The 27,062-nt window shown below is 36.3% G+C and overlaps 1 protein-coding gene across 1 annotated transcript; it reads right to left on the bottom strand.

Moving 5' to 3' along the window:
* Positions 1-1,026: 1,026 nt before the first annotated feature.
* Positions 1,027-21,544, bottom strand: CCDC172 (coiled-coil domain containing 172; the record flags this gene model as incomplete). Its single annotated transcript, XM_084265127.1, has 8 exons — positions 1,027-1,059; positions 1,896-1,983; positions 12,845-12,947; positions 13,371-13,472; positions 15,387-15,552; positions 16,914-17,030; positions 21,143-21,228; positions 21,466-21,544. The coding sequence occupies 8 exons, from the start codon at positions 21,542-21,544 to the stop codon at positions 1,027-1,029; spliced, it is 774 nt and encodes a 257-aa protein (XP_084121253.1).
* Positions 21,545-27,062: the final 5,518 nt, after the last annotated feature.

Raw genomic sequence — 27,062 nt, 5'->3', positions numbered from 1 at the left:
GAGGAAAAAGCCTCCATCATATACAGAATTTGGTCAGATTCCAAAAGTGATTTATTCCTCTCATCTTAATAAAACATTTTTTGCAGGTTTGTGTGTGACACACACCTTCTGTAGCTTGGAGAGCTGTGGGTGCAGAACAAGAAGTGAATAGCAATTACCCAGCCCACCCTCCCAGGCGGGTAGCAGGTTGAAAATTATTTGCACACCATGTTGGATGTGATGAGACGTCCCAGAGTGGACTGTGGCTGAGCAGAGAAAATGTTTTAACAGAGTCCTCTTGTAAGCATCTGAATCATAAAACCAGTTCCTGCTGATGGGTTGGTAACTGCTGTAGCAGTTATGCTTAAATGAGTAGGGTTCCTTATTCAAAGGAAATTCGTCACCAGTTGTCTAGAAATGTGGACTATTCATTTAGAATAGAGTTTTATTTTTGCTGTCACATGCTGAAGCTAGCATTCAGTGTTTTGGGGTTGTGGGAGGGAAAGAAAGAAAAGAATACTTCTTGTGTTCTCAGAAGACCAGTGTTAAGTGATGGACTGGCTTACCATCAATGGAATCATCTACTGATCAGTGGATGTGGAAACTGTACCAGACTATCATGGAGTAGTAGATTCAGAGAACTTGTTACAAAACTGCCTTAGCAAGGTATAATAGTTGCATCCTGTTACGTATTTATTGATGAGCAGTCTTCATCTCCAATAACTGAGTTGGTATATTCTAGAGAATAGAGCTGTTAATGTAAGAACTTGGCTATATGCATAGTGGACTATGTACTACTGTTCATTCATGGGCAATAAAGAGGAAGCTAAAGATAGATATTGAATTTGAGTATAAACCAGAAAAAAGTCCATCACTTAAATGAACAAAATTTTACTTTAATGAAGAGTAAAGGCAGATGTAAACTGTGGTTTAATCAGACAAAAAAAATAAATAATAGAAGCACACCTGATAGAACCTGAGTTAAATGATTTTAAAATAATCTAAGGCGAGCTTCTGTGTCATTCCATATCATACGCCACACATTAGTCACTTGTCTGAAGACTTTTTTTGTGATAGATTCTGGAAAAGAAAAAGAACTGAATTATAGAAAATGAAAAGTAATGAGTTCACTGTGTTCTTTACAAAGAAGTTTTTAAACATTGAGCTGTTTTTTTGTTTCTGAAGTTTGACAAGCATGATAAAATTAATTGATAGAGTACAATTAAGACACTCCTCCACCAGAAACTCAAAACATCATAAAAATGAATAATACAGATTTCCCGTGAACTATTTTTCTGCTATTGATGCTAATGGCAGCTGCTTCTCCATGCAGCTCAATCAGGGGCTCTGAAATGAACCTTTAAAATCCCTTTATTTCAAAAAATGGGACTTCAGAACACTTTTCCTCTTTGTATTGTTACACAGACAATCAAGGAATTTGAAGTTAAGATTGACATTTAGAGAAACCCACATTTTGATAAGTTTTTGTAAAGAGTTTGCGAGTGGACAAAATAAAATATAACATAAAAGAATGTTACTATAGTCTTATTTACCCATACTTCCATTTTTCATTTAACTGACAGCTGGAGGTAAAGATTAATTTAGCTCCTAAATGTATAATCTTTTGCAGCTTTCAAGAAGCTAATGATTACTATTAGTTCTCCAAATAGGTCATTGTGCTAAAAACATATCTTTAAATTCTTTTCTGTGCTTTTTCTGTGAGAGATGATATTTCTTAACATTTGGAAATAATAGGGTAAAACAAATTACAATTGGAACATACCTGCAAGGCAAGGATGCTTGGCTGTGCCTATGGTATAAAAACCTGTTTATCTAAAAGCAGTGCTAATTGTCTTAAATTAACTTTTAATATTTAACTTATCAAATATGTAAAATACATCATGAAAATGGCATACCATTTGCAGAATTTCAATTTCTGTTCGAAGAGTCTCACAGATACTTTCCCAATCATCATCTTTGCAATTTTCCAATTCTTTCTTAAGCCTGTGTCCAAAACCAAATAAATATTCAGATCAGAGTGCTTTGGTAACTTATTTTTTTCCAGCTTCGGTCCAAACTGTCAGTTTGATTTATGTGAGAAAACCCTCATCAATCTATTTGCATGATCAGGTTTTAAGTTGGCTAGTTTTGTAATTGGCAGTCCAACATGCTGTTCCCCTGCAGTATCGTTGGATTTCATTCAGTGCTGGCAGTTGTGGTGGCAATGTGAGGTACTTCAGAAAATGACATTTGGGGGTTTTTCAAAGTGTGTCTTGACTAAGTACTTTGTTAGATAAATTTCTGGACTGTGTTGTTTTCATAAACCATGAAAGATTTATGGCCTCATTAGTCATCATTTTCCTTATTTAAACATGTGAATTTGAATATTGATACTTAGGAAGTACCATATGTTACTGTTCTTACTTTCCCTCGGTATCTACTTGTAGGCGCTGGTGGAAACAGCGTTGGGTTAGATGGGTGCTCTGCCTGACCCTGTGCAGTCATTTCTGTGTGAAGCAATCATTGCTCCAGGCCTCTCCACAGACTCCTGCTGCTGTTCTCTCCCCACTGCTCCTATTACTCTTCAGCACTTACTGTTTTGCAATAGTCTTAGCAAGGAACCTTCCAATTTTTCTACAATAAGGACTATTTTTAATATAGTGATTATTTTTTTTTCATTCTAAAGGATATTGACTTTTCCCCATTCTTTCAAGACTTTATCATAGCTCCAATGGCACTAGTAGCAATTATCTGTAAAAACAATAGTTAAAATTATTTGTAATGTAAAATATTAGCAGTGTAACATTAAAATCTGTCAGGATTTTGATCAGACCACGTGGAGCCAGCACCATACAGAGAGTTACTTCAGGATCTGCAATAAGTGGTCAGACAAAAGAATTGTAGTAGGCAGTCCAGTTTCCTAAATGGGTAGATATTCATAGCACCAATGCTTTCAGGGATAGAACTTTCTTTTGTGTCTTTGAGGCATAAGGAAGTTTTTAAAAACAGCTCTTGGCTAGTTTTTGCCATAAGTATGGAAACAATTAACAAGACAAACCTTCACAACAGGATTCTGAATTGCTGCAGCACCTGAATCACTGCAGCTCTTCTAAAATGTTCTCATAGAAAGAAAAGAAGCAAAAGACTTGACATACAAACATGGCTCACAAATTCAGAGTTGTGAGAATCAGAAAAGTGCAGTTTAATTGGGAAAAAACCCAACAAACCTATATAGAAAATGTCTTTCCAAGGGAGATATCAGTGTTTGGGAAATGTGTAAGCCATTAGTCCTACTAAAAGGAAACACCTAAACTTTGCACATCAATGACTGTAGTAGTTTAAATTAATACTCGGTAGACCAAGAGAAATCTATGCCAAGCTTTTAGTACGCTGATGAATACAAGGTGATGAAATTATACCCAGTCTCTCCATGGCTGTCATAAGAAAAGCATAATAGGAGAGCTGCAAGTTGCTTACCCTTAACAGTTTCACCAAACAATGTGAATTGCTTGTGGGACATATAGACAGACAGAAATAAAGGAGGAAAAGTGTATGTTCTACTACTTATTATATAGCTAAACCGATGTATCAAAGCAGTACCATGTTTATTCTGAAGTTGAAAGAGGAAGTAGCAGCCATCTTTTTCTTTCATATGCTATAATGGGGAATAAATTATTTAACCCTATTATATAGATAATGCACCTCTTTATCTGTCCTACTCCAGATACAGTTTGTTTTCTTTGAAAGATAATGGTCTTATTAAAAGAGAAAGGTACAGCTTCTTATGAGAGGAATAGCTTAGTCACCATGTGGCATTAGAATAATAGCATAAGACTGGACTGTAAATTAATTTTGCTGTTCCTGTGGAAAAAGTAAATATCTTGCCATCAGTATGGAAACAGCATGAGTTCTGTGGTTATTACAAAGGAGTAAATGCCTCTTCTTTCAGAAACATTTCTCCTGAATTCATAACACATACAAGTGTTTGAACAAAAGATATTTTGAACCATACTTTAAGAAATGAAATATTCACTGTACTGTAGTACATTGCTAGTTTACAGACCATTTTCATTGATAAAGTTCATTTCAAGGTCTAGGATCAGCTACTGATCTTGATCAAATCAGCTTAACTTCACTGCCTTGACTCCTCATCTTTTCCACTCTGTTCTCTGTTAGTGTGATATTAAAACCCTAATTTGTTTAAAACAAAAGCCTTACTTTGCCTAATTTACTTTGCACAGTGCTCTCTCATTGTCTTCCACATTGTAAAATTGATGCATAGTGTGTTTGCTAGTTGTCAGCTAAGAATGAAAGCAGTCTGTCAGGTGTGCGTTAAAGATAGAACAACCAGAAGATAAGCAGTAGGAGTTGCTTATCTGTGTCTTGGGACTGTGAATTAATTACAATCGATGATATGCTTTGAAACTGTAATGTTTTACATCTGGATTTAAAAATTTTATTTAAAATATTTTCTAAAACTTCTAAATGTGGTGACAGCACACCTCCTTGCATAGCATGGGGTAGTGATGATAAAAGGCATTCATTCAAATCTGGCATTTAATTTTCACATTAATCAATTGATTCTGCTTTCAGGTCTTCTTTCTTTCTTATTTAGAAGCTAGATAATTACAGTATGTGCCAGGAATATTATACTCAGAAAACAAGGGCTGTCTGTTAGGTTACAGTCTACACAATTAATCCATTGGAGACGCCTGAGTTACTGAATAAATGATGAAGTTTTACCAGAAGGAATGTGAGACAATGGAATTATTCAAAAATAATGCTTAACCTGGAAGCAGATTTACATTTTTTGTTTTATATTTAAGATAAGCAGGATATTCATATTCATCTTTCCACTATCAGATTGAATGTGCAAACCAGTTATTCAAACTGCACTGTCTAGATGGAGGGCTGGTTTTCTGTCACCTTTAGAAATGGAAAGAGATGTACCTTTTGCCAGAACAAGGATTAATATGACAATTACATCCTCCTTATGACTATGATAAAAAGTAAATTTCTGAAAAAAAATAAATCTGAAAAATCACATTAGAGTTTGTCCTCCCATATCCTTTGATCTTGTTTTATTTTCAGCATTTTGGTCTCCTTGATGACAGTAAAGTATTATCTTTATAAAGAGTCATTGCACATGATTAACAGAGTATTGATAAGTTCTAGCATCACAAGTAATAGGCTCTAACAAACTTCTGGATGTTGAAATACTGTACTTGTGAAAGGAGATTTGACTATTCCTTTGAAAAACATTCAAGATAAATAGCAATAACAAAACCTAGCCTTAAATCAAATAGGCAGAATAAAAGCATCAGCATTTTTTGGATGCTAGCTTGCCCTAGACTGAGCTCTTATATCAGTGGTCCATTTTCCATTACTCTTGAATGCCAGAAGTGACAAGGAGATGAAGAAGGAGGAGATCACTGCAGATGATCGATTTCACAGCTTTGAAATGAGCACAGCTATTAAATGCCATTGGCATTTGTGGTTGATACAGCTGAAATTCCACAAGAATGTGTATATGCAGAAGGCAAATAGGAAAAATAATTGTGAAATCAATAGATGCTGGTATTATGAATTGAACTATGATGAAAATAATTTTTATTGTCAAACAAGTTTCTCCAAAAATGATGCACAGATTCAAATTACAGGGTCAAGTCTTCAGTAGCCAGAACTTGCATTCTGAAAGCAATTTTATGTAAGGAGGTCTCCAAGAAGAAATAGTTTGTATAGAAGGCAGGGAGGTATTTGGTTTTAGAACCTTTTTTATTCTCTAAGTGGGGATGAGAGAACCTACCTAGTTATTGCTGGAGTTGCAGGAGCAGGCTGTCTCTTGATTACGTTTTGCTGAGGCAGGTAAACCTATTTTTTGTCTTATTTTCCTTCTTGTCTTTGCCTTCTTTATGGCTACCATTTTATTTTTTAAACATAAATACAAGGGAAAACATTAGAGGGTATTATAAAGCAGAACAGCTTGACACTGATAAACAGGGCATAGAACTTATGCTACAAAGCAAAGTTCCGTAAGAATTTATATATAAACTTGAGAAAATGTATGTTGATTTTCTTGAATTTTATGGTACAGATCAGGAGAAACATTTATCAAGGTTTTAAGACTTTATTGATTCTGAAGAAAAGTATAGAAGACTTTGGTTTATTATCTCAAGCCAAAGTAGACCTGCCACATTGAGGTAATTTATTCTCAGCTCAGTACTGGGACTAAATTAATGTCTATGTTTTTATAGTGAGAGCAAAAATTTGCTGGGTATTTACAATTTGCTACTAAACAGAAAAAGCTATTGATACAGCTGAAGAAGTCAATAATTTTCAGACTATTATCAATTGATTGAGGGTGGGGAAAAAAATATTCCTAAATGGAATGGAGTTGAACAAATAAATTATAAAAGTATGTGCTTGATAGAGCAGAAACAGAATAAAAATTAAGAAAGTGATCTACTAGTAATAACAAATACTAGCAAGAAGATGAAACATGAAAATCAATGTGGTACTGGCCTACGTAACAATGGGAATTAAATGTAAATTATTTCTAAAAGTAGTTCTAGGTCTTGAAAAATGTGTTTGGTGTTTGATGGGGGATTTTTTGGGTTTTTTTTATAAATTATATTCCCCAAATACACAAAACATCACAAAAAGACTTTAAGGTATATATTACAGGTGAATAAGCATAGAAAGGTTAAGGCATACAGCATATTTAGGCTGAGATTTGCTTTTCTTCAGGTAGCAAAGAAAAATTACATGGACTGCTTTCTATGGGAACCCCAAGAACAAATTAGACAGGAAAGAAGAAGAATATGAGCATCAGAGACATCAAATCTGAAATATGCTTCTAGGGGTCAGTAAGATTCCTATTGAATAGCAGGCAAAATAAATATGGGTCAATTGTCCTTCTTGCTCAAATATTTTGATTTTTTTCTATTGTACAGGGAAAATTAGATCTCAGTCCAGATGCATTAATATAGCTACCAAGTTGCTGAAAGTACTATCTCTTAACTGTGCTGTTTTGCTTCATGTGAACTATATAATTTTCTCTGAGCCAGAAAAGATTTAGAAATGTCTTAGTTTTCTTCTGCATTATGGGCTTTCCATTCTCTGCTCATCTCCCAGGTTGAATGTATCTTTCCTGAAAACTAGGTAAAAGGTTTGTATTCTTACACCCTCCTCTTTTTGTTGGAAATACCTGTTGCTTTTATCTTTTCCACAACTATATTTACTTTGGATGTTTATAATTGTCTTTTGATTATATTGTATGCTCAGGACACTTCTCCTCTGCTTCCAGGTACCTATTATTGAAGTCATTAGCTGTGTACAAGTACATAAACTTGCATTGCATTTAATTATAGTCCTCATTTCCTAGCAACTCCAGTTTACAAGTTCCAGAGTTTTTCAGGTTTTTTTACACTATTGTCTTAAAACATTTTCTATTCTGAAGTTAGTTAAGACACAAATCAAGGCCAGCTGTGACTGTAGTTACCTTCCTACAGCAGGCAAATTTCTTGCTTCAAATCTATTGCTGCTGTTACTGTTAGTCATTTCCTTAGTTACTTAAAATTTTGAATGTCTTCCCCATGTTAACTTGTAGTTTCCCATGTAGGATAATGTCAAATACTAATGTCTAGAAGGATGGCATTTGCATTTTCTTTGACTAAACCAGTCAGTTGTCTTGTCAAAGAAAGAATTTAATTAGTTGGATTTGATCTACTTTTTAAAAAATCCATTCTGCAATTTATAATGGAAACCTATTTTAACATAATTCAAACTATAATAGTTCCACTGGGCACTGCTATTAAAAAGAAAAGCTTAAAAAATCAATGAGGAGATTGTCATTAAAAAACTAATTTTGAACCACATATATTACTCCAGAGATTGATATTTCTTGATTATAAAATTTAACATAAAATTAAGCTACAAATATTTTTTTAAACCACAAGAACTGTGCATTCCCTTAGGCAGTCTGCTGTTAGCATGGAACGCTTGTTCAGTTCTAATGAACATATTTTCTGTATGATTTCTATTTAAGAAAGCATTAGTTTTTCTTTCCTAATTTTGGTAATGGAATTTTTTTTTCTGTATTATAAGCCATAAGAAACAATACTATATTTTTAGCAATTAGGCAAGTATACAAAGCCTTGAAGTATTCACAAAGTAAGCTGACTTCAGGCATTTCTCTTCTGGTAGTGCTTTTCTGAAGTAGAACAGAAATTCAGGTTTCAAAGAAATATTTTTCCCCTAGTTTATATTTTAGAGTAGTGTTTAAAAATATCAGTTTTAGGTAGAAAAAAACTCTCTCTTGTTAGTCCAAATAAACTTTAATTAATTTTTTTCTTGATTGCTTTACATAAAGCAACATATAAATTTAAAATTAAAATGTGAAAAAAGATAAATAATTAATACAGTGAGAAATCACAATGACTATAATAGTGAAAGGATAGAGATAGGGCTTTACTGGTATCAGTCTCTGCTTGACTCCTGCATTATTCCACTTAAGTGAGGCTACTTGCTACCTGCCAGGGAGAAGTGACTCAAGAGAGCTGATGCCAAAGTTCTTTCCTGCTGTTTTGTGTTTGGGGTTGGCATTGGCAGAACAGACGATTAAAATAAGACTTTTGCTTTTAATTGCAAATCTTTTCTAGCAGGCAAAAAAATTAAATCCCTCTTTTCTCTGAATTATGCACCTGTATCAGGAGACTTATGATTTCCAGGTTGCCTCCTTAGGGAAAGAGGATACAGTGTCTTACACACAACTATATCTGTGCTTAACATTCAAAGTTTGGTTAGCTTTTTCCTGTATCTGATGTATATTAGAAGAAGCCTCTAACTGGAGCACTAACAGCTGTTGGAATTACTGGGGTGTGTGCTTCTCATGACCTTTTGTAATTCTTTGATGGATTTGGGAGAAATTTTATGAAACTGCAGACATGGTGTGGGGCATTTTTCTCAGATCAAAGATGAATTGCTGTAATTTGAATTAGCTGGCTACACTTTTCAGCTGAAATGCAATTTACTTTAAGATATATGCTTAATTGTAATGAAGATTCTTGCCTTGCCAGCTACTTTTGATATTGATTTTTAAGCTGAACTAGGTATGTGATACAATAACAGACTTACAGGGTGGTCTGGGAGCTACATATATCAGGTTATTGATGCTGACTGTCTCTCACACATTTTCTATGGAAGCATTAAAAACATTGGTATTTTTATCATTTAAGGAGTGGTGTGGTTCCCTGCTCTGTAAAAAAAATATTGTGTTTTGTGCTCATTTCATAAAAAATATTATTTTGGAGCCATATTACTTGTGTCAAAATATTATTCTTCTTACATGTACTAAATATGATTTTCAGCAAAAATGAAAATTCAGTTCTTGCAGTAGATTCTGTATGGGGAAAAACCAATTATCTTGTTAGGCTAAAAAGGGTTATTTCTCAAATTCACATTGATTTTAACATGACAAAAACTGAGTTCTACTAAGATATACGCTGGTATATCTTAGATTGCATTATTTGTCACTTTGACTGCAAAAGGATCTTTGCAAGTGCCAAAGGTGTTTCTAGACTGTCAGGAGGGCTTTCTGGTTCACCCTGGCTGCCTGGTACTCTAGTTTTTCTCACTGTGACACTGCGTGAATTCTTCTTTATTCTCAGGTTCCCTTCAGAGGGCACCCATGGGAACATTCAGGATCGTTCGCTCAAGGATCTGCTCCACACAGACTGTTGTCATGGACTGTATCAGCATGTGTTCTCCTGCAGCAGCCATGGTCCCTCAAATACTTCTGTGGTATGTCATTTTGAGCCAGCATTCTGCTGTGCTGGACATAACTCCTTTAAGTATTTCATGCACTTTGAATGGAAATAACATGACATTATACCTTAATGTCACAGATTCACTGCAAAGGGACCAGAGCAGATATAATTTCATCAGATGTTGGGCAATGAGTAGATGACTGGTTTTCAGCAGATGATGCTGCCTCTGAGCGGTGTAGGCACAAGCTGGTGCGTATGTATTGGTCTGTGGGCTGTTTTCTCTCCCTTGTGCAACCCACGATGATAATTTCTTCATTGGATAATTCAGACTGGAGGAGATGCCAGGAGGTCATTTAGCCTAATGTCCTTCTCAAAGCAGGGTCAGTTACAAGGTCAAACCAGGTTGCTCAGGGCTTTATCCACTCAAGTCTGAAAACCTTCAGGGATGAAAACTATGCAAACTTTGGGCAACCTTTTCCTTTATCTTCATGATAAAAGAACTTTTATAGAATCATAGAATGCTTACGGCTGGAAGGGACCTTAAGTGGAGGGGACATCCTCCACTTCCCTGGGCAACCTGTTGCAGTGCCTCACCACCCTCATAGTGGTGGATCCAATCTAAATCTACCCCGTTCCAATTTAAAACCATTCCTCCTCATCCTATCACTACATGCCATTGTAAAAAGTCCCTACCCAGCTTTCTTGTAGGCCCCATCAGGTACTGAAAGGTTGCTATAAAATCTACCCAAAGCCTTCTCTTCTCCAGGATGCATTTTTCCTTAAATAAAGTCTAAACTACTCTTGTTTCAACTTCTGCTTTTTACCATTTCTTCTACTTTGCAGCATTGTGCAGATCCCAGGTCCATCTTCTTCATAGGTACTGAAGGGTGATGAGGTAACTCCAGGGGACTATTTATATACTGCACTATTTATGGCATATAATACTTTAATTTCCCTTTCTCTCTCTTAATTCAGTACTCCAAACCAAGAAGTGATGAGTAAGTTTTGTTAAAAAAGAAAAAGAAAGATAAAATTGACGGAGTTGTATGAGTCTGATAAGGCGTAGGATACACAGAAGTAGATAAATGAAGATTGTCTGCTTGGCTCTACTGAAAAGCAGAATCTATTAGTGCTGACACAGAAGTACAGTGACATAGCTATGTTGCTTCTGGCATCTGAGTTAATTTATTCAGGGCTATCTGTATAAAGCATTGAGCTTTTCTGATCAAAAACAACCACAAGTACGATTTGTGCAAATCTATTTGTGCAAATTTTGTCAAGTATCTGAAAAGAAAAAATATGTCATGTAAAGGAAATGTCTTCAATATATTATTACACCTCAAGGGGCACTTGCTTTTTGTTATAGTAGTAAGAGCAGTAGCAGCACTTTATATTTTGTACTAAATGTGATTATCAAATAATGAGGCATTTTATGAAATGAAAAAAAAAATCTCATCATTATTCTTGTTTTGGTTGCTTGCTAGTTTTGTATTTAATAGAATTTTATCCACTGTTGTGTTTTCCACCCAGATAAAACCAAAATATTGCTCCACAGATCTGTATTAACTTTCATTATGTGGAATGACAGACATACATGGATTTGGATGATTTGCTTAAGATCTCAAAACAATCAGTGGCAGAGCTGGGGTTCTAAACTAACATAATGTTTGCTACTTCTGCACCTTATACACAGGAAACCTGTTATAGAAAACTAATGACACCAATTTGAATATTAAGTGCCATGATGGCAGTAAACTACTCCAAGGGAAGTATGTTTATTTAGAAGAAAGTTGACAACCTCATGTATCACCAAAGCTAATATATCACGATGGAATGAATAATGTAAAAGAGTGAATTGTAATATGCTGTCCTAAAGACTTGCTGCTGCTGTTATTATTTACACTGTCTTCTATATGTTGAATGCAAAGGTTTTGCTACTGTATGCAGAATTGTGAGCTAATTAATTTTTATGCTGAGGGAATTTTGGCTATGTCTCAACACCATGTAAGAGGTTGAAGATAGTAATAGGACTGATACATTGTTTTCTTTGGAAAAAAAGTATTCAACATAAAATGGACAGCTACCATACCATCTTTCAGAAAAAAATGCTCAGGGTTTTCTACAAAATTTTATTTTTCCATTGAAATTTTCCAGCAAAAATACTGGTTTTATTTCTTTTTGTCAAAAAATCAGAAATGTATAGGAAAAAAACCCTGTGATTTTATGATGGTAACAAAAGTTGTGTTTTCCCTAACAATTTCCTTCAGAAAATATTTTGGGCAAGTTTTTATAGGAGGTGTTCCTTTGCATTGTCTATTAAATACTTTTAAATATCCACAGGGAATTCCATCTTGAACACCATAAAATAGGGAAAAGATGTTTAATTCTGTGATCTGGGATTTTCTGCATTGGAAGACTTTTTGTTGAAAAACTTTACATTATTTTCTATATAGTGAAAATATAAATGTGACACTTAAGCAAACAGACAAGAGATGAGTCATTACTACTCAGTTCTTAAGAAGCAACATTCACTATTAAGGGAGACTGTGCAAGGTCTTCTGCTTTGGCTAAACCTGCAAAATTTTCTTGTAAACTAGATTCATTAGGAGGTAAACTGGAATTGATGGTAGGGATAGGAAACAAATCTACATTTAGTAGCTTTAATAAAAGGGCCCACCTGACCCAAAGAAGTTACAGTGGCCCTCACATGGCAATAAAGCTCTGGGGAAGGTCATACAGTTGGTCAGCAGAAGTACATATAGCATTGCATAGTTCATTAGAACTCTGTGTGCCACTGCTCTTTCCACACAATCTTCAGAACTGGCCTTCCACACCAGGAGCAGTCTTCTTTTGTGCTCCCTCTAAATTTTACTGACTTCCTTGCAAATGCCCCCGGTTTTTCATTAACTGGAGTATGCATGTAAGAGTGAAAGGCTGCAATCAGCAACAGGATTTGTATTTTTTCATAAAAATGAATGATTCTTCTGATTTCAAGAGACTACTGCACAGGAAAGGTAAAATAGTGATTTTCACAGGGACTGGTCTGCAGTTACATTCATAAAATTAAATTTAGGAACTTATTAACATGAGATTCTTACCTTAAACACTCAGGATCAGTCTGAGGCTTTTCACTGACTTGGACTTTTTCTGCTTCTAACTCTTTTGTCATGCTTTCAGCTTCCCTGCTTACTTTCTCCAGGTCTAAATATAAAATAATAAAAACCTGTCTTTATCAGTCCAAGCTGTGTTGCTTGTTAAACATTTGAATTTTAGTGACAATCTTTAATTATAGATTAATGGGTTTTAAACAATACTTGTGTAAATTTTAAGTTCACTTGAAACACTACATTCTCCATTTAAGTATGACTTCGCAGCAAAATAAAAATTTCATATTAATACCTTATGATTCAGCAAATCTGTGGACCTCAGTATCACAAGCATTTAAAATAAACCTTATTGAAATCCATAATATTTGATATGACCCTGTTTGAAAATGATGAATTATATTATGTAAAAATATATACTAAAATCTTGTTGCTATATCTTTTTCTTGAGAAAAATAACTTGACAGAAAACACTTTTCAGCAGCATTTATCAAGCCACAAATAATTATATCAGGCCCACCTTCAAGTTTGCTTTGGAGAGTAAATAAATCCTGCTTTAATTCATTCTTCTGCACCTGGAGTGTATTTAACTGAACATTTTTCTGTTCCATTGACTCCATTTCTAAGAAAAAAATATATTTTAAATCAAAATGCATTGCAGTTTTCATCTTCATGATATAATGTTAAATATTCTTAACTATGTCTACCAATATTCAACTTGTCAAAAAGAACCTTAAATATAAAACTGTGAAATCAACTAAAACCAGTCATATAATCCCCAGTTCAAGGGAAATTATATGTCATATAATGTATTAACAAGTGCGAAAGAAAGAGGTTTTTAAATTTTATAAAGATGTTTGCTGTTTTTTGTTCAATGGGTATAAACATATTTTGCTTGAGAGTTGCTTCAGTTATAAAGGAAGATGACATTGAATAGGTGATGAAGAGACATTTCTCAGCGGGACTAAAAGAAAAAACTTATTTTGTTTAGTGCTATGGACGTTTGAATCAAACCATTGATGGCATCTAGAATTAATTGGGATTGCTTCCCTCACAATTGGAGGTTCTCACATAATTTCCTTGAATATGAATTACTTAAACTTCTCCCTTCGGTGCTGTGAGTGTGCTCAGGACTGTAGCACACAAAGACAACTTGTACCTCAAAAAAGCTGTAAGTTAAAAGGACGGAATCAAGACAGCAGCTCAGTGAGGAATTTTAGTCACCTTTCATGTCCTGTCCTACTTGTCATTTAACTGACTACATCTGTTTGAATATGTAAAAATTAATCATTAAAAGTAACAGGTGCTACCAAATACAGACTTTTTTCAGTTGTAGATCAGAATCACAACCACAGGAAATATAGATAGAAGATGCCACCTAGTACAAACTCCTATGGAAAGTCACATTTCAGTAACTTTACATCAGAAATTGGGAATTCACAGTGCTGGCACTTGATGAATCATAGAATTACAGGACTGGAAAGGATTTTGAAGGGTCATCTACTGAATTCCTCCTCCTCAAGGCAGGATCAGCTGTACCTCTGCCATTTCTGACAGATGCTTGTCTAACGTGTTTTTAAAAACCTTTGGATAATAAATAGAATCAATGCAGAGTGTTTCAGTTGTTTGCTGTTCTTCACAGAAAGTTTTCTAAACAGAGAGCCAGAATCTCCCTTATTGTGGTTTACACTTGTTACTTTTTAGGTAGTTCACTGTAGGAATGGAGAATATATGTATTTCCTTTTCACAGAATCCTTTAGTGATTTGAAGATTGATATTCATCTTCCATCAGTGTTGTCCTTTGTAGGTTTAATAGTCCCAATTCTTTTTCAGATCTCTGATCACTCTCACTGGTCTCATGTAGATTCTCTCCAGCTGGTCCACGTTTTTTTACTGAAGTGTAATGTTCAAAACTAGATGCACAATACTCCAGCTAATAGCTTAACTGCTCTAAATAGAGGAAAACATGATTTTGCATGTCTTGTAGGTCAGAATTATGTTTACATCTCTGTATGGTGTTAGCATCCTGATGTTAGTGAGTTATATTCAGCTTGTGATTCATGATGACTCCTATTTCCTTGCTGAAGCATTGCTTTCCAGTCAGAGTATCTGTTCTGAGAAATCTTATTTTCTGTATCTTAACTCAAAGATAAAACTTATATTGTGTTATTAAAAGACCTAGAATACATCTATGCATATAATTCTTTTGAAGCTTAGAAAATGTAGCTCAAACATAGATGATCGTAATCAGTGCATAATGCTGTTTGGCATTAGATATTTGGAGTCACTCAGGCAGGTGTGCTGCTTCTCATAGTGCTCATAGTCAGAAAGGACTGAAGAGGATAGGGAACAGAAAAGACTTTAATTACTCTTGTGTAATGGATATGTCAGACCACACTCTTTTGGTTTAGTGCTAAATGGAAGTTCCAAACAACAAGGGAATGGAGTTAAAATGGTTGTTTTGCACAACTGTATTTTACTGATTTGTATTCATTCTCTGGTAATCCAAGATGAAATAGTTTAATGTAAGTCCTACCATTTTTCAGTAGAGCTGCCTCTTTCTCCAAGTCGTTTATTTCAGTCTTGACTTTTTTTTTAATCAGAAGATCTCTATTACTTGTAAGTCCATACTCATTGTTAAACTCTGTTACTTCTCTAGTAAAAATATCTTCTTCTTCACTCAGTTTTCTCTTTACATCTGTCTGAAAATGAAAAAAAAAAAAAAGAAAATTGAATGTTAAGTGAAAAAATGTCTTTGTTAAGTTAGGCTGTCTGAAACACACTGTTGTAGTATAAATGTAGTATGTGTATTTTTCCTGACTTATGAGAACATGAAAATGGTCTACACTTTTATTATTTGTCTGTTGTTTTAAACTTTTTTTGTTTTGAAAAAGTTAAGGTTTTATTAATAAAATAATAAATTAAATGACGATACTATGTAACAGACTTATGCCAGCAGTTTTTTAGTTTAACTCTTTATTGAAATGAGTAGAAAGTTCTATTTAAAGTCATTAAAGTAGCATAATATGGCCACTTTTTTTTTTTAACTGTTATTAAATTAAATAAAGGTGGTGGTTATTCCTCTGAAGAACACAGATTTACTTTGACTCCCACAATAACTACCAAGAAATCTATACTTGATAAGGAGTCACTCTTTAATTTTCTGGAAAAATATTATAAGCAAAAAAGATATTTTAAATTATTTTTTTAAAAAATCTTAACTTCTAGCTAATTTAAATAAAAGTAAACTATGTACAAGAAGAAAGAAATTATAACCTATATATCAAACTTGATTGTTTACAATTAAAAGAACACACTGCTTCAAAGAATATTTAGCTTTTATAGCTACATAATTTTTCTATGTTTCTTATTTCTTTTTCTTTATATACTTAGGATTTGGAATATTTTGGCTGCTGTTGAAATATTACTTAATTAAAAAGATATCTGCGAAAGATTTAGGGTTAATGCTGCTGATTCACACTGAATGTTTAAAATTTAGATCTGCTGATATACCATACAAATACATGTGCAGAGAAGACTACTTAATATCTGTAGATCCACAGATACTCAGTGAAGGGAAGGCAGTATCCAGGGTAGCACAAGAAAGAACACCAAAAAGCTTGTTTGTATATGTTGCAAGTAGCTACTTTTTAAGAGGTGGCTAGGTGTGTCTGGCATTGAAAATGTTGTGCTGGCCTCCTTAAATTTTTCCTTTGATCTTTATCAATATGTTTGATTGTTGGAGGAGGCAGACTAACTTAAGGTGAGACTTTCCTAGTTTCCTTTTATAAAGGAAATAATATATCAGAATCGCAGCAGACATGAGAAAATAGTTGAGAATATTAAATCAGCTTTGTAGATAAACTGCAGCATACATTACCTTAGGTCATGCTTTAAATGAAAAGTGAGAATTTATTTGTATTTACATTAAGTATACTATAGTAAAAAAATAAATTGGCTTTCCAGATTTAAAACAATAGTTCTTCCATATATTCAACTTTTAAGACTGGCTGCTCTCATACTGTAGAAAAGTGCTGTCTGGATACCATAACTGGAAACATACCAAAACTTTAAGCAGACTGCTTTTTTGATTAATAAGTTCAGCTTTCTGTTTTTCTAAGCTGTCTTCATGTTTCTTCAGAATTTCCAAGTAGATCCGTTTTTCAGACAGATGCTGGACCTTCCAAGAGAAAAAACCCAACGTTATAAAGTAAGATTATTGTTTTATTGTTTCATATACTTTGATATTATACATAAGGATCTTGGTCCAGTTAAAACACAGCTGGAATAGCTGCTGAACTAGCAAAAGCCTTAACAGTTCTTCCCCCACTAACTGTCCAGTATATTACTAAGCTTTTGATAATATCCTTTCTTTAAAAGGCACATTTAGTGCTGGTCCATCTCTCTAAAAATGGGCATTTTAAAGTCTGTTCAGTTTAGGAGGGTTTTTTTCAGGTAAGCCCAGGAAAAATACTGATGACGTGGGATATTTTGCCCAGCATAATACAGTGTCCTCATCTAATTGTCAAAAGCTCATCACATACAGAATCAGACAATAATATCAGAAGGACAGGGGGCCAACATCATGTTCTGACTGAATGGCTGTACACACCATGACCTCTTCAATGCTACAATTGCAAAGAAGAGAGGGATATGCTCCCATTTTTCTGAGCACAAGTTCTGGAATTCTTAGCCAAGGACGTGTAATGGAAATTAGCTGACTGGTTAAACACAGTTTGACCATACACCCTCAGCCCCCTGAGTTCCAAACTTCTATTTTGCATATAATTTTATTTTTTGTTTTTAATTAAGGTGTGCTGTTCAATCATATACTTTTCAAAACATACTGAAGAGCTCCTTTCAATTTTCCAGTGCAACCACTGTACCACTGTCTAAGCTAAGTTAAGATATATGGTAGGATAAACTATAACAGCAGATAAATAGAGAACAGCTAAGTGTTGAAGAGACTTAAAGGATGAGAATCATTCACCTGTGAAGTGAAGGAGGTCAAGAGAATGACTCAGACCGTAATACTCAGAACAGTAAGTAGGAAAGTAGAGTTAGCAGAATTGCCCACAGACTGTAAAGGCACAGGGTAAGTATCAGGAAGTAAATTGAATAGTCAGGCAGATACATGACTGTGTGTGCAGAAGCAGAAAAGACCAAATAATAGTAACATTACAGAGGTAAAATGAAAAGTTTGAAAAATGAAAGAATGCAGATGATTGTGGAGAGGGTGCAGATGAAGTGCATCTGATCAAAAAAAGAGGAAGATAGTGCAATCAAATGCCCTAAGACTAGAATGCGAGAGTTGGAAAGGACTGGATTTTTCCCATATCCCCAATATATTTGGTGTGCAAAACATCCAGGAAGTGCTTGCCTCAGAAATATTTATTTTACATATTAAATCAAAGAGACTAGATGGTCTTACACCACTGTATTTATATTACTGAACATAACTAGGTGCAATGTAGTTTCTCCATCTGTAAGATACCAACTGAATCTATGCATTTGCAACAGATTTTTTTTTTAAAAAAATCTTTGAGCCATGAAAAGCAAAATGGTATAATTTGGCTTCTAATTACATGCTACCTGATTTTACAGAATGAAGGGAAAAAATAGTATTTCCTAGGAATATATGATTGACCACAGGCAGTCTCTGTGAAATAGATGTCAAAACACTTTTGAACTCACTCTCATCTGCTTGGTCAGGCATAAGTTGCTGTGCATGTGTGTGCTCAGATATCTATGCTTATAAGGAAGTGCAGTTATGTGATGCAGGGCAAATTGAACAACATAAGCTGTACAGCATTATTTAATATTATTTGAATTACATTAACTATTGTAGACACGTGTAAACTTAGTTCCTGTACAGAAAAATAAATTACTTTAGATAATTTTAATAACCATATAATCTTTAAACATAAATAGAGTCTGACTGAAATGCAGTTTCCCATTCCATCCTATCCATAAATGAATCAATGTCAGGGTAAGAAAGCAAGTAAAACATGTTTTTGTGGACATCAGTGAGAATATTATTAATCCTGGTGGGTAAAGCACATAAGATTTAATTAGGAACAGTTCTTCAGATCTTCCCATTAGTCATTTACAATAATAGCTCTACTCTTGGGATCTTCTATACCTTCTTACCACATAAACCTTGATTGTAAATCACTGTGCATCAATAACGGATTAGTAGACTAAATATAAAATTGTGATGTTCATAAATAAATTTATGAGCAAGACAACAAAGGACTTTACCTAACAAGCAACACCCAGATATAATCTGTGCTGGTTAAGTAAGTTACGATTTTAAAGTGCTTTTGGGCTCTGAGATTGTGGCATGCATAAATGCAATTATGTGATTATAGTCTCAATTTGCAACCAGTAAATATTTGTAAATGAGTTCTTTTTTATGACCCCCATGCAGTACTGTTCATATTTATCATATAGGTTACATACTCTTTCATAAAGGGCAGAAGACTCTTTTTTTGGGAGGATGAAAATCATTCCCCAAACATTTGTTTTCATGACCGAGGTAATCCCCCAAAGGTTTTTGAAGTTGTTTATTTAAGTGATAGGATGCAATAGTTCTGACTTCAAACAAGATTCCATATGCTTTCTTGTTGCGCATATGCATTCTGGCAGCGCAGATAGTTATGAGCACAGAAGATGATAGTTTGAATTCATTTTCAGGCACAAGTAAATGGATTTTTAAATAATTTGTAACCGCAGGTATTAATGGTGAAAAACTGCAAAAGTGGGAGCTTAATCTAAAAATGTATTGGCAGATTGGTTAAATGGAAAGCATAAAAAAAAAACCAACTTAAAAACACTAAGTAGATACAGAAACTTTCCTTGGTCTTTGGCATCGGTAGAAAAATTCTTAGGCCTTGTTAGCCCTAACTGTGAAATCAGTTTCAGGGAGATCTTGACAGTCTTCTGGGTGAAGAAGAACCAAATATGATTCAATAAGGGCAAGTGTAGGGTCCTGCGCCTAGGGATAATACCAGGCACCAGTACAGGTTAGGGCTTGACTTCCTCGGAAGCAGCACTGTGGAGAATGACTTGGGAGTTTTGGTAGACAAGCAGCTCTGCCTGACCAGCCGTGTGCCCTCATGGCCAAGAGGGCTGCTGGTACCTGGGGTGTATTAAGAAGAGCGTGGCCAGCAGGTCTAAGGTGGTTTGCCTCACCCTCTGCTCTGCCCAGGTGAGACCACATCTGGAGTTCTGTATCCAGTTCTGGGCTCTCGAGTTCAGGAGAGTCAAGGAGCTACTGGAGAGAGTCCCGCAGAGGATGATGAGGGGATTGAAGCAACTCTTGTACAAGGAATGGCAGAGAGAGCTGGTTCTGTTTAGGCTGGAGAAGACTGCAAGGGGATCTGATCAACACTTATAAAGAGTAGATATCTAGAGGATGGGGCCAGACTCTATTCAGTGGTGCCCAGTGACAGGACAAGGGGCAATGAGCACAAACTGGAGCACAAGAAATTCTATCTCAACATAAGAAAAAACTCTTTCACTTTGAGAGTGGTAGAGCACTGGGACAGGATGCCTAGCGAGATTATGGAGTCTCCTTCTCTAGAGAGATTCAAAATATGCCTGGTTGTGATCCTGTGCAACCTGCTGTAGGTGATCCTTCTTTAGCAGGGGGATTGGATCTCCAGAGGTCCCCTCTAACCCCTGCTGTTCTGGGATTCTGTGAGCCCAGGCTCACAGGAAGATTTTTGGTATATGACTCAAGATCCTGTGAATGAACACAGGGAATGTTTGTGTATCTTTGCTGGGAAAGGCCTTTAGTGAAATGCAGTGAGAAATGAGGGAATGGTTTCTGGGCCTCAGAAGGTAAGTGCTACAGCAAGCTCTAGGACTACCAAGGCATGGTGGTACACACTGTGCCTGCACAGCTCCTCTGGATGGACTGACCCAACATGACAGTCGCTCCCCGCTGAGCTCATTCTGCAGAGCAGGAGAGCCTTGCACATGCACACGTGCTGTCTCCAGTGCTTCTGCTCTTTTGGAAAAATTATCTAGAAAAGTTCCTACCCCCAAGGTAAGCAAGTTCCTGAACAAAGCCTGGGGCCAGACTAAAGGGTGAGATTTGTGATAGAAGAATGTCGACAGAATTTGTTCACTACAGAAATCCATGGTTTAGGTTTTCCCAATGCTGTGTTATTCAGCAGGCAAAGTGTGCTCCTTGAAAGTATTTATGACTCCATTGCTGAAAGAATAGGTCATATATTTGTAAATATGTGTTCCATTATTATGTATCCTATAAACATGTCTGCTTACCTTAGTTTCTAATTTCATTTTTGCAGTGCTCAGCTCTTCCTTTATTTGGTTAATTTTTTCATAACTTCTGTTTATGTCGAATTTAGCTGCAATACAACAAAAAACTGTAAGTCTGTCTGCTCATTTTGTAAAAGTTACATCCTTATAAAAATGCACTATTGGCAGAAAGCACCCATCCAGGCTGCCTGCTGAGCTTTCACTGACAAAGGTCCCCTCATGACAGCACTGCTGGGCCACCCGGCTTTTTGTCCGGGAAATGGAGACTCCATGAAGTGTGGATGGTGCTGCTGCTTGACTCACAAGATGGCAGCCACGGTACAAACCTTGTTGGATAAAGCGCCTCTTCTCCCCTGCCTGCTTCTCTGTGAGTTGTATTTGCTGGAACAAAGCATCCAGGTTCATTTCTGTTGTCTTATGCAGTCTGTGGTCTCCCCAGATTTTGCTGTTTTGTGGAGGTTGAATTAAGATAGGATGCACTGGAGAAAGGTGAGCCCGGGCCTTGACACAGCCCTTCACGCAGGCCTCTGTGCCCTGCCAGCCCTTGGCTCTCTGCCTCCCTGGGTCAGGAAAGAAATCCCAGACAAAGCTTGGGAGATGGGATGCAGCTGAGGAGAAAGGGGTGACAGAGTGGGACGTGCAGAAAGTGGAGGTGCAACAGTGAACCTTGGCCAGAGGGAAATGGGAAGGGATGGCTGGAGGAGTGTCATGAAGCAGCAAGTGCTGAGAGTGCCCCCATGAGAAACATGGGAGTGGGAAATGAGCAGGCAGAGAAACAGCATCATATAAGCAGAAGAAAGATATTTGGCAAAAGGTAGCTGACTGGCTGTATCTTTTCAAACCTGTGCACATTTGTGCAACGTTGGTTCTGACTTAGAGTCTGGGGAGTTTTGATCAAAGAGCTCCAATTTATTTTATTTCTCAGGGGCCACATGCTCTATTCTGTTTCTGGGCTGTTCATATGCTGGGTTTCTTTTGCCCCTTTATCTATGGAGATATCACCATGCTTCTTAAATATTATATCTGCTCAGATTTATTTGTCTTTTGAAGACTGTTGCCTAACCTTCGCAGTCAAGGAAGTAGGCTAAAATCTGCTATCATACAGAAGAAGATGGTGAAGCTGACTGCATAAAATTTAACAATGATCAGACTCAACTCAGCTGCATTTCATCATGACAGTGTTTCTGTTCCATTTGGTCTCAATAAACAAAGATCATAACGTAGCCGATTGTAGGCTCTTCCCCAGCATACTCATGTATGAGTTTACTCTGCAGCTATCCAATTTGTGTATAACTGGATGGTATACCTGGAAATGTAAATATCCTGTTGAAAATATAATCCATGTTAGAGAGTTTGTTCCTACATTTTGAAAAGGATTAACTATGTTCCCTGCAGCTAATATCTGTATGAAGATGGCCTATTCGCTTTGAGGCAGGAAAAACCTGGAGGAATGGAACTTTATATCTTTATACCCTTTTAACACTGCGAAAGATTAAGATTATTGTCAGTCTTGTCTTGTTAAAGAGTTTTCTTCAGAGGAGATACTGTCTTAGAACAGACTGCAGCAGCAAAGTTCAGAAATTAGATAATCTTGATGACTTAAAGAAATGTACATGAGAATAGAAATGTCTTATTAGTGAAAATGCTGTTCTAAGTTACTAGAATGAAACTGAGAATTCTGGAAAAAAATGTTATGTGATAGCATTGGCTTCTTAAAAAGTGATAGTATGTATAGCTGTTAGTGTGCCATAAAATGGTTCTTTTTAAAGAAAAGATATTGCTCTATCTAAGAAAGAAAATGTGGGTTCTGATGAAGTCTAAAAACCTGAAACTAGCACATTATGTTGCAGGAAATGCAATTATTTTTTCAAATGGAACAAAGTGCAACTGAAGGAGAAGAGTTCACAAAAGTGAATTTAGAAAATGTTTCAGAAGTGCAGCTTCCTACCCAAAGGCCAAAGGCAAAGCAGATGAGTCAAACGGGAACATTTGGTGATTGAGACAGTGATTTGTTACACAGGTCTGATGAGTGAAAAAGTCATTTTACAAAATTCAAGAAAATGAACTGCTCTATCAGTGGATCAAGGAGAAAATAAAATGAAAAGCTTTCTTTGAAGATTTTGAGACTTTACTGCTTTTGTGTTTCAAACTGAGAAAGCCGCTGTAGGCTGGGATAGCGCTCAGTGTCACATATTAAAGAAACGACTGTATTTTGTGGAGGGTGCTTCAGTGCTTCTAATTGTGGCAAAGGAACTGCTCTCCCTAGAAAGAAGAGTCTGGCTCCAACTATACTTCTCACTGTCTGAGAATGACTATTCAGTGCGATCAACAGTTCTGTAAAACATTCCTTCAGAGACTAAAAAAATTCAAAGTGGGATAAGTATTTGACATTAAGCTTCATAGCTTTTGACTCCTGCAGCTATTTGCCATGTGCTTGATTTTTGCATGGTAAACAGCTCACAAGAATGTCATAAAATGAACCAGGATTGTGAAACATATACAAGCGCTTTCAGAAACAGGACCATAGCTGTTACTTCAAAAGTGTGTGCTTACCTGGCTCCTGTGGAAATGAATGGCTCCTGTCATGAACATAAATGTTTCAGAAATAAGTAAAATATTAATTACCTTTGCTCCACTCCAACTTTTGCAAAGTATAAGATCTTCTGTAAATCACTAACTGTTAGAAAGGTGACTTTAATTTTATTCTGTCGGTCATATCAGTACATCCTAATCTTAATCTATATCTGTATCTTAATCACTGCACTGTAATCAGGTCATGTCTTTCTAGTGTACTTCAAAATTAGTAATTGTCCTTTGTAATCAGGCTGCTGTGCTAATAGTAAAGTTTCTTCTACAAGTTTATTCTCTAGTATGTTTAGGAAGAAGAAAAGATTTTGTTTGCAATTTCAAGTCACTATAAAAATACTTATCATGTAATTTATTCCTAAATCATGTATGCTTAGATTGATTCAAAAATTGTTTTTCTGAAGGCTAGAAATGAAAGTGGCAAAGGCAAAGAAGTGGCAGGGTGTGGTGAGTTGACTGGGGCTGGAGGCCAGGTGCCCCCCCCCCCACTGCCCTCCTCAGGTCAGTAGGGGCGAGAAAACATGACTGAAGGTTCATGGGTTGAGATAATGACAAAAAGAGATCACTCACCAATTACTGTCATGAGAAAAACAGACTGGACTTAGAAAAATTAGTTAAATTTATTACCAATCAAATGAGAATAGGATAATAAGAGATAAAACCCAAAGGGGTTGTGGTCAGTTCATCCCATATTGGTTCTGCCGCTCCTTCCTGCTCAGGGGGATGGCTTCTCACCCTCTTCCCTGGTCCAGTGTGCAAGCTGGAGCTTGCTGCCATGGGAGACAGTCCTCCATGAATTTCTCCAACCTGAGTCCTTCCCACAGGCTGCAGTTCTTCATGAACTGCCCTAGCATGGATCTCTTTCATGGGATGCAGACCTTCAGGTAAACACCGCTCCAGCATGGGACAGAAGTCCTGCAAGCAAACCTGCTCCAGTGTGGGCTCCCCTCTCCACAGGGTTAGAGGTCCTGCCAGGAGCTTGATCCAGCACAGGTTTCCCATGGGGTCACAGCCTCCTTTGGGTGCCTCCATGTGGTATGGTGTGGGGTCCTGCTCAGGCTGCAGGGGGAATCTCTGCTTCGGTGCCTGGAGCACCTCTGCCCCTCCTTCTTCACTGATCTGGGTGTCTTCAGAGTCGTTCCTCTCATATATTCTCATTTGGCTCTCTGGCTGCCATTGCTCTTGGTGTTTTATCTTCTTTCTTAAATATGTTATCCCAGAGGCTACCACCATCACTGATGAGCTCGACCTTGGCCAGCAGTGGGTCCATCTTGGAGTCAGCTGGCATTGGCTTTAGCAGAAATCAGGGCAGCTTCTCGTAGCACCTCACAGAAGTCACCCCTGCAGCCCCATCACTCCCCAAACCTTGCCATGTAAACCCAAGGCACCGAGTAAAGATTAGATGATGCAATAGAGTCTTCACCATAAAAAATATATAGTAGAAGGTAGAAATTATAGGATTAGAGTGGCAAATCAATTTTCTTTTTTATTCTTAAGCACTGTAGTACTATTTTTGCCATACAGAAACTATACTGCTTACTTCTGAAATGTGTTTATAGCCAACCTACTTCCCAAACTACAATTCCTTGGTCTTCCTTTGCTCTTGGTGGTCTTTGTATTTGCCATCTATTTTTGCACTAACTTTTTTCAACCCTATATGTAGGAACAAAGCCAAAGTATTCTGTGCCATAAATTCACAGCTACTATTTTGTGTTCAGTACTGAAGTCTGAGCTATCCTTTACAGGGAAATGGTATATATGTATGTGCTTATAGATTTAAAAAAGAAAAAAAAGAGCCCTATCAACTTGGAATGCAGTGTAGAGCAGCAATGTTGATTAAGAGAAACCACAAATAGTGAGAAACCTGGTAATTATTTGGCATAAATAAACATAAAAACAAGCAGACATTCAAAATTCATTTTAGATGGTGGCTTTTAAAATCAAAGCTTTAGCTCTACTCTTTAAAACTTTGTTGTTAAAATAGAGCCAGCAGTGTAAAGTGGTAATGTGTAATAAAGTAGTTTTAATGCTGATCAAGAACATTTTGTGTGGTTGTTCTCCCCATTCCACTGGCCACCCATTGGCTCCCAGGGAGCATAGAGCTGTTCTACTTCTTCCATCAACTTTCTCCTGCCTGGTCTGGGATGGAGGGAGCACAGGAACAGCAGAACTCAGTGCTGTCTGCTTAAATGTTATTGAGTTCATAGTGAAAAAAAAAAAAAGAAAAAGAGAAAAAAAAAGAACTTGACTACAAGAGCAGAGAAGAGGAATATTAAAATGCAGTAATAACCTATAATTTACAACCTGTCACTAATTTCCTGAGGAGCTGAGGTTAAACACAGTCTAGTTATTATCTCTGGAAGAGTGAGAGCAAACTGCTAACCCACAGGCAGGAAGCTGTCCATTAGTAGGCTGTTCAGCTAGGGACCCATGCATGGACACTTTCCTCCTTGTAACAGGGAGGAAATAAACAACAAAAACCCATATAATAAAATACAAACTATAGAAAGATGTAGAAAAAACCCATTAAAATTAATATAGAATGTTACTATGTGCGCCAACTCCATACCTGTCTGTTTTTTCGGGTAAAATAGTGAGTTAGGCACAAGCAATGTGTGTTCACACTGTGTTAAAGATTCCTAAGTAACTTTGCACTCCCCCTAACATGTCTGGCTGCAATAGACACTCAGCTATAGTCTTTCCCTTCTGGTAGGAATGTAAACAACTTCAGGACAGATGTTCTTTGTAAGGACAGAGCCTGTTATTTGTATTGTGATATCTCCCTTTGAGTCTTATATCCAAGATTTTGTTTAATTCCATCTGGAAAGGTTTCATTGGATCCCTTTGGGTTACAAAAGCAGAGATTACTCTTTTATATTCTTAAATCTAAGTTTTCAATTGTCTTTGGTTATAATCACACAGCACCTGCTTTCTTTGTTGATTGGTAACTGTGCAGTTACACAGGTATCCAGACTGTTCCTCTGCAGTGTTTTACAGTCTGAAATGTATTTCAGTTGTCTCTTTTACTGGATCTAAGTGTCTGTCCTAAAACTTTTTGCCTCTGCTTTTCTGCAGTGTTTGAATAAGCAACAAATGTGGCTCGTGTTTTGAAACATTTATCACAGCTCTTATTTATCTTGGCATAACGGTAGTGACTTTTCTAACGGAGAAAGAATTTTTCAGATCTGGAGTGTGTACAGAATACTGCCTTGGCTTTGCATTTTCATAGTAAATTTTCTTAATTATTTGGCTGGAAAACTGCAGTTTGCTTTACATCAATACTGGTTATCACTAAGCTGGCATGCAGTGGAAGTTACAACAGAAACAGTGAAAAATA

This window comes from Gallinula chloropus (genome assembly GCF_964237585.1).
Source record: "Gallinula chloropus genome assembly, chromosome: 5".
In the NCBI taxonomy this organism is placed as follows: domain Eukaryota; kingdom Metazoa; phylum Chordata; class Aves; order Gruiformes; family Rallidae; genus Gallinula; species Gallinula chloropus.
The sequence above is the reverse complement of the archived record's forward strand: the minus strand, read 5'-3'. Positions and strand labels throughout refer to the sequence as shown.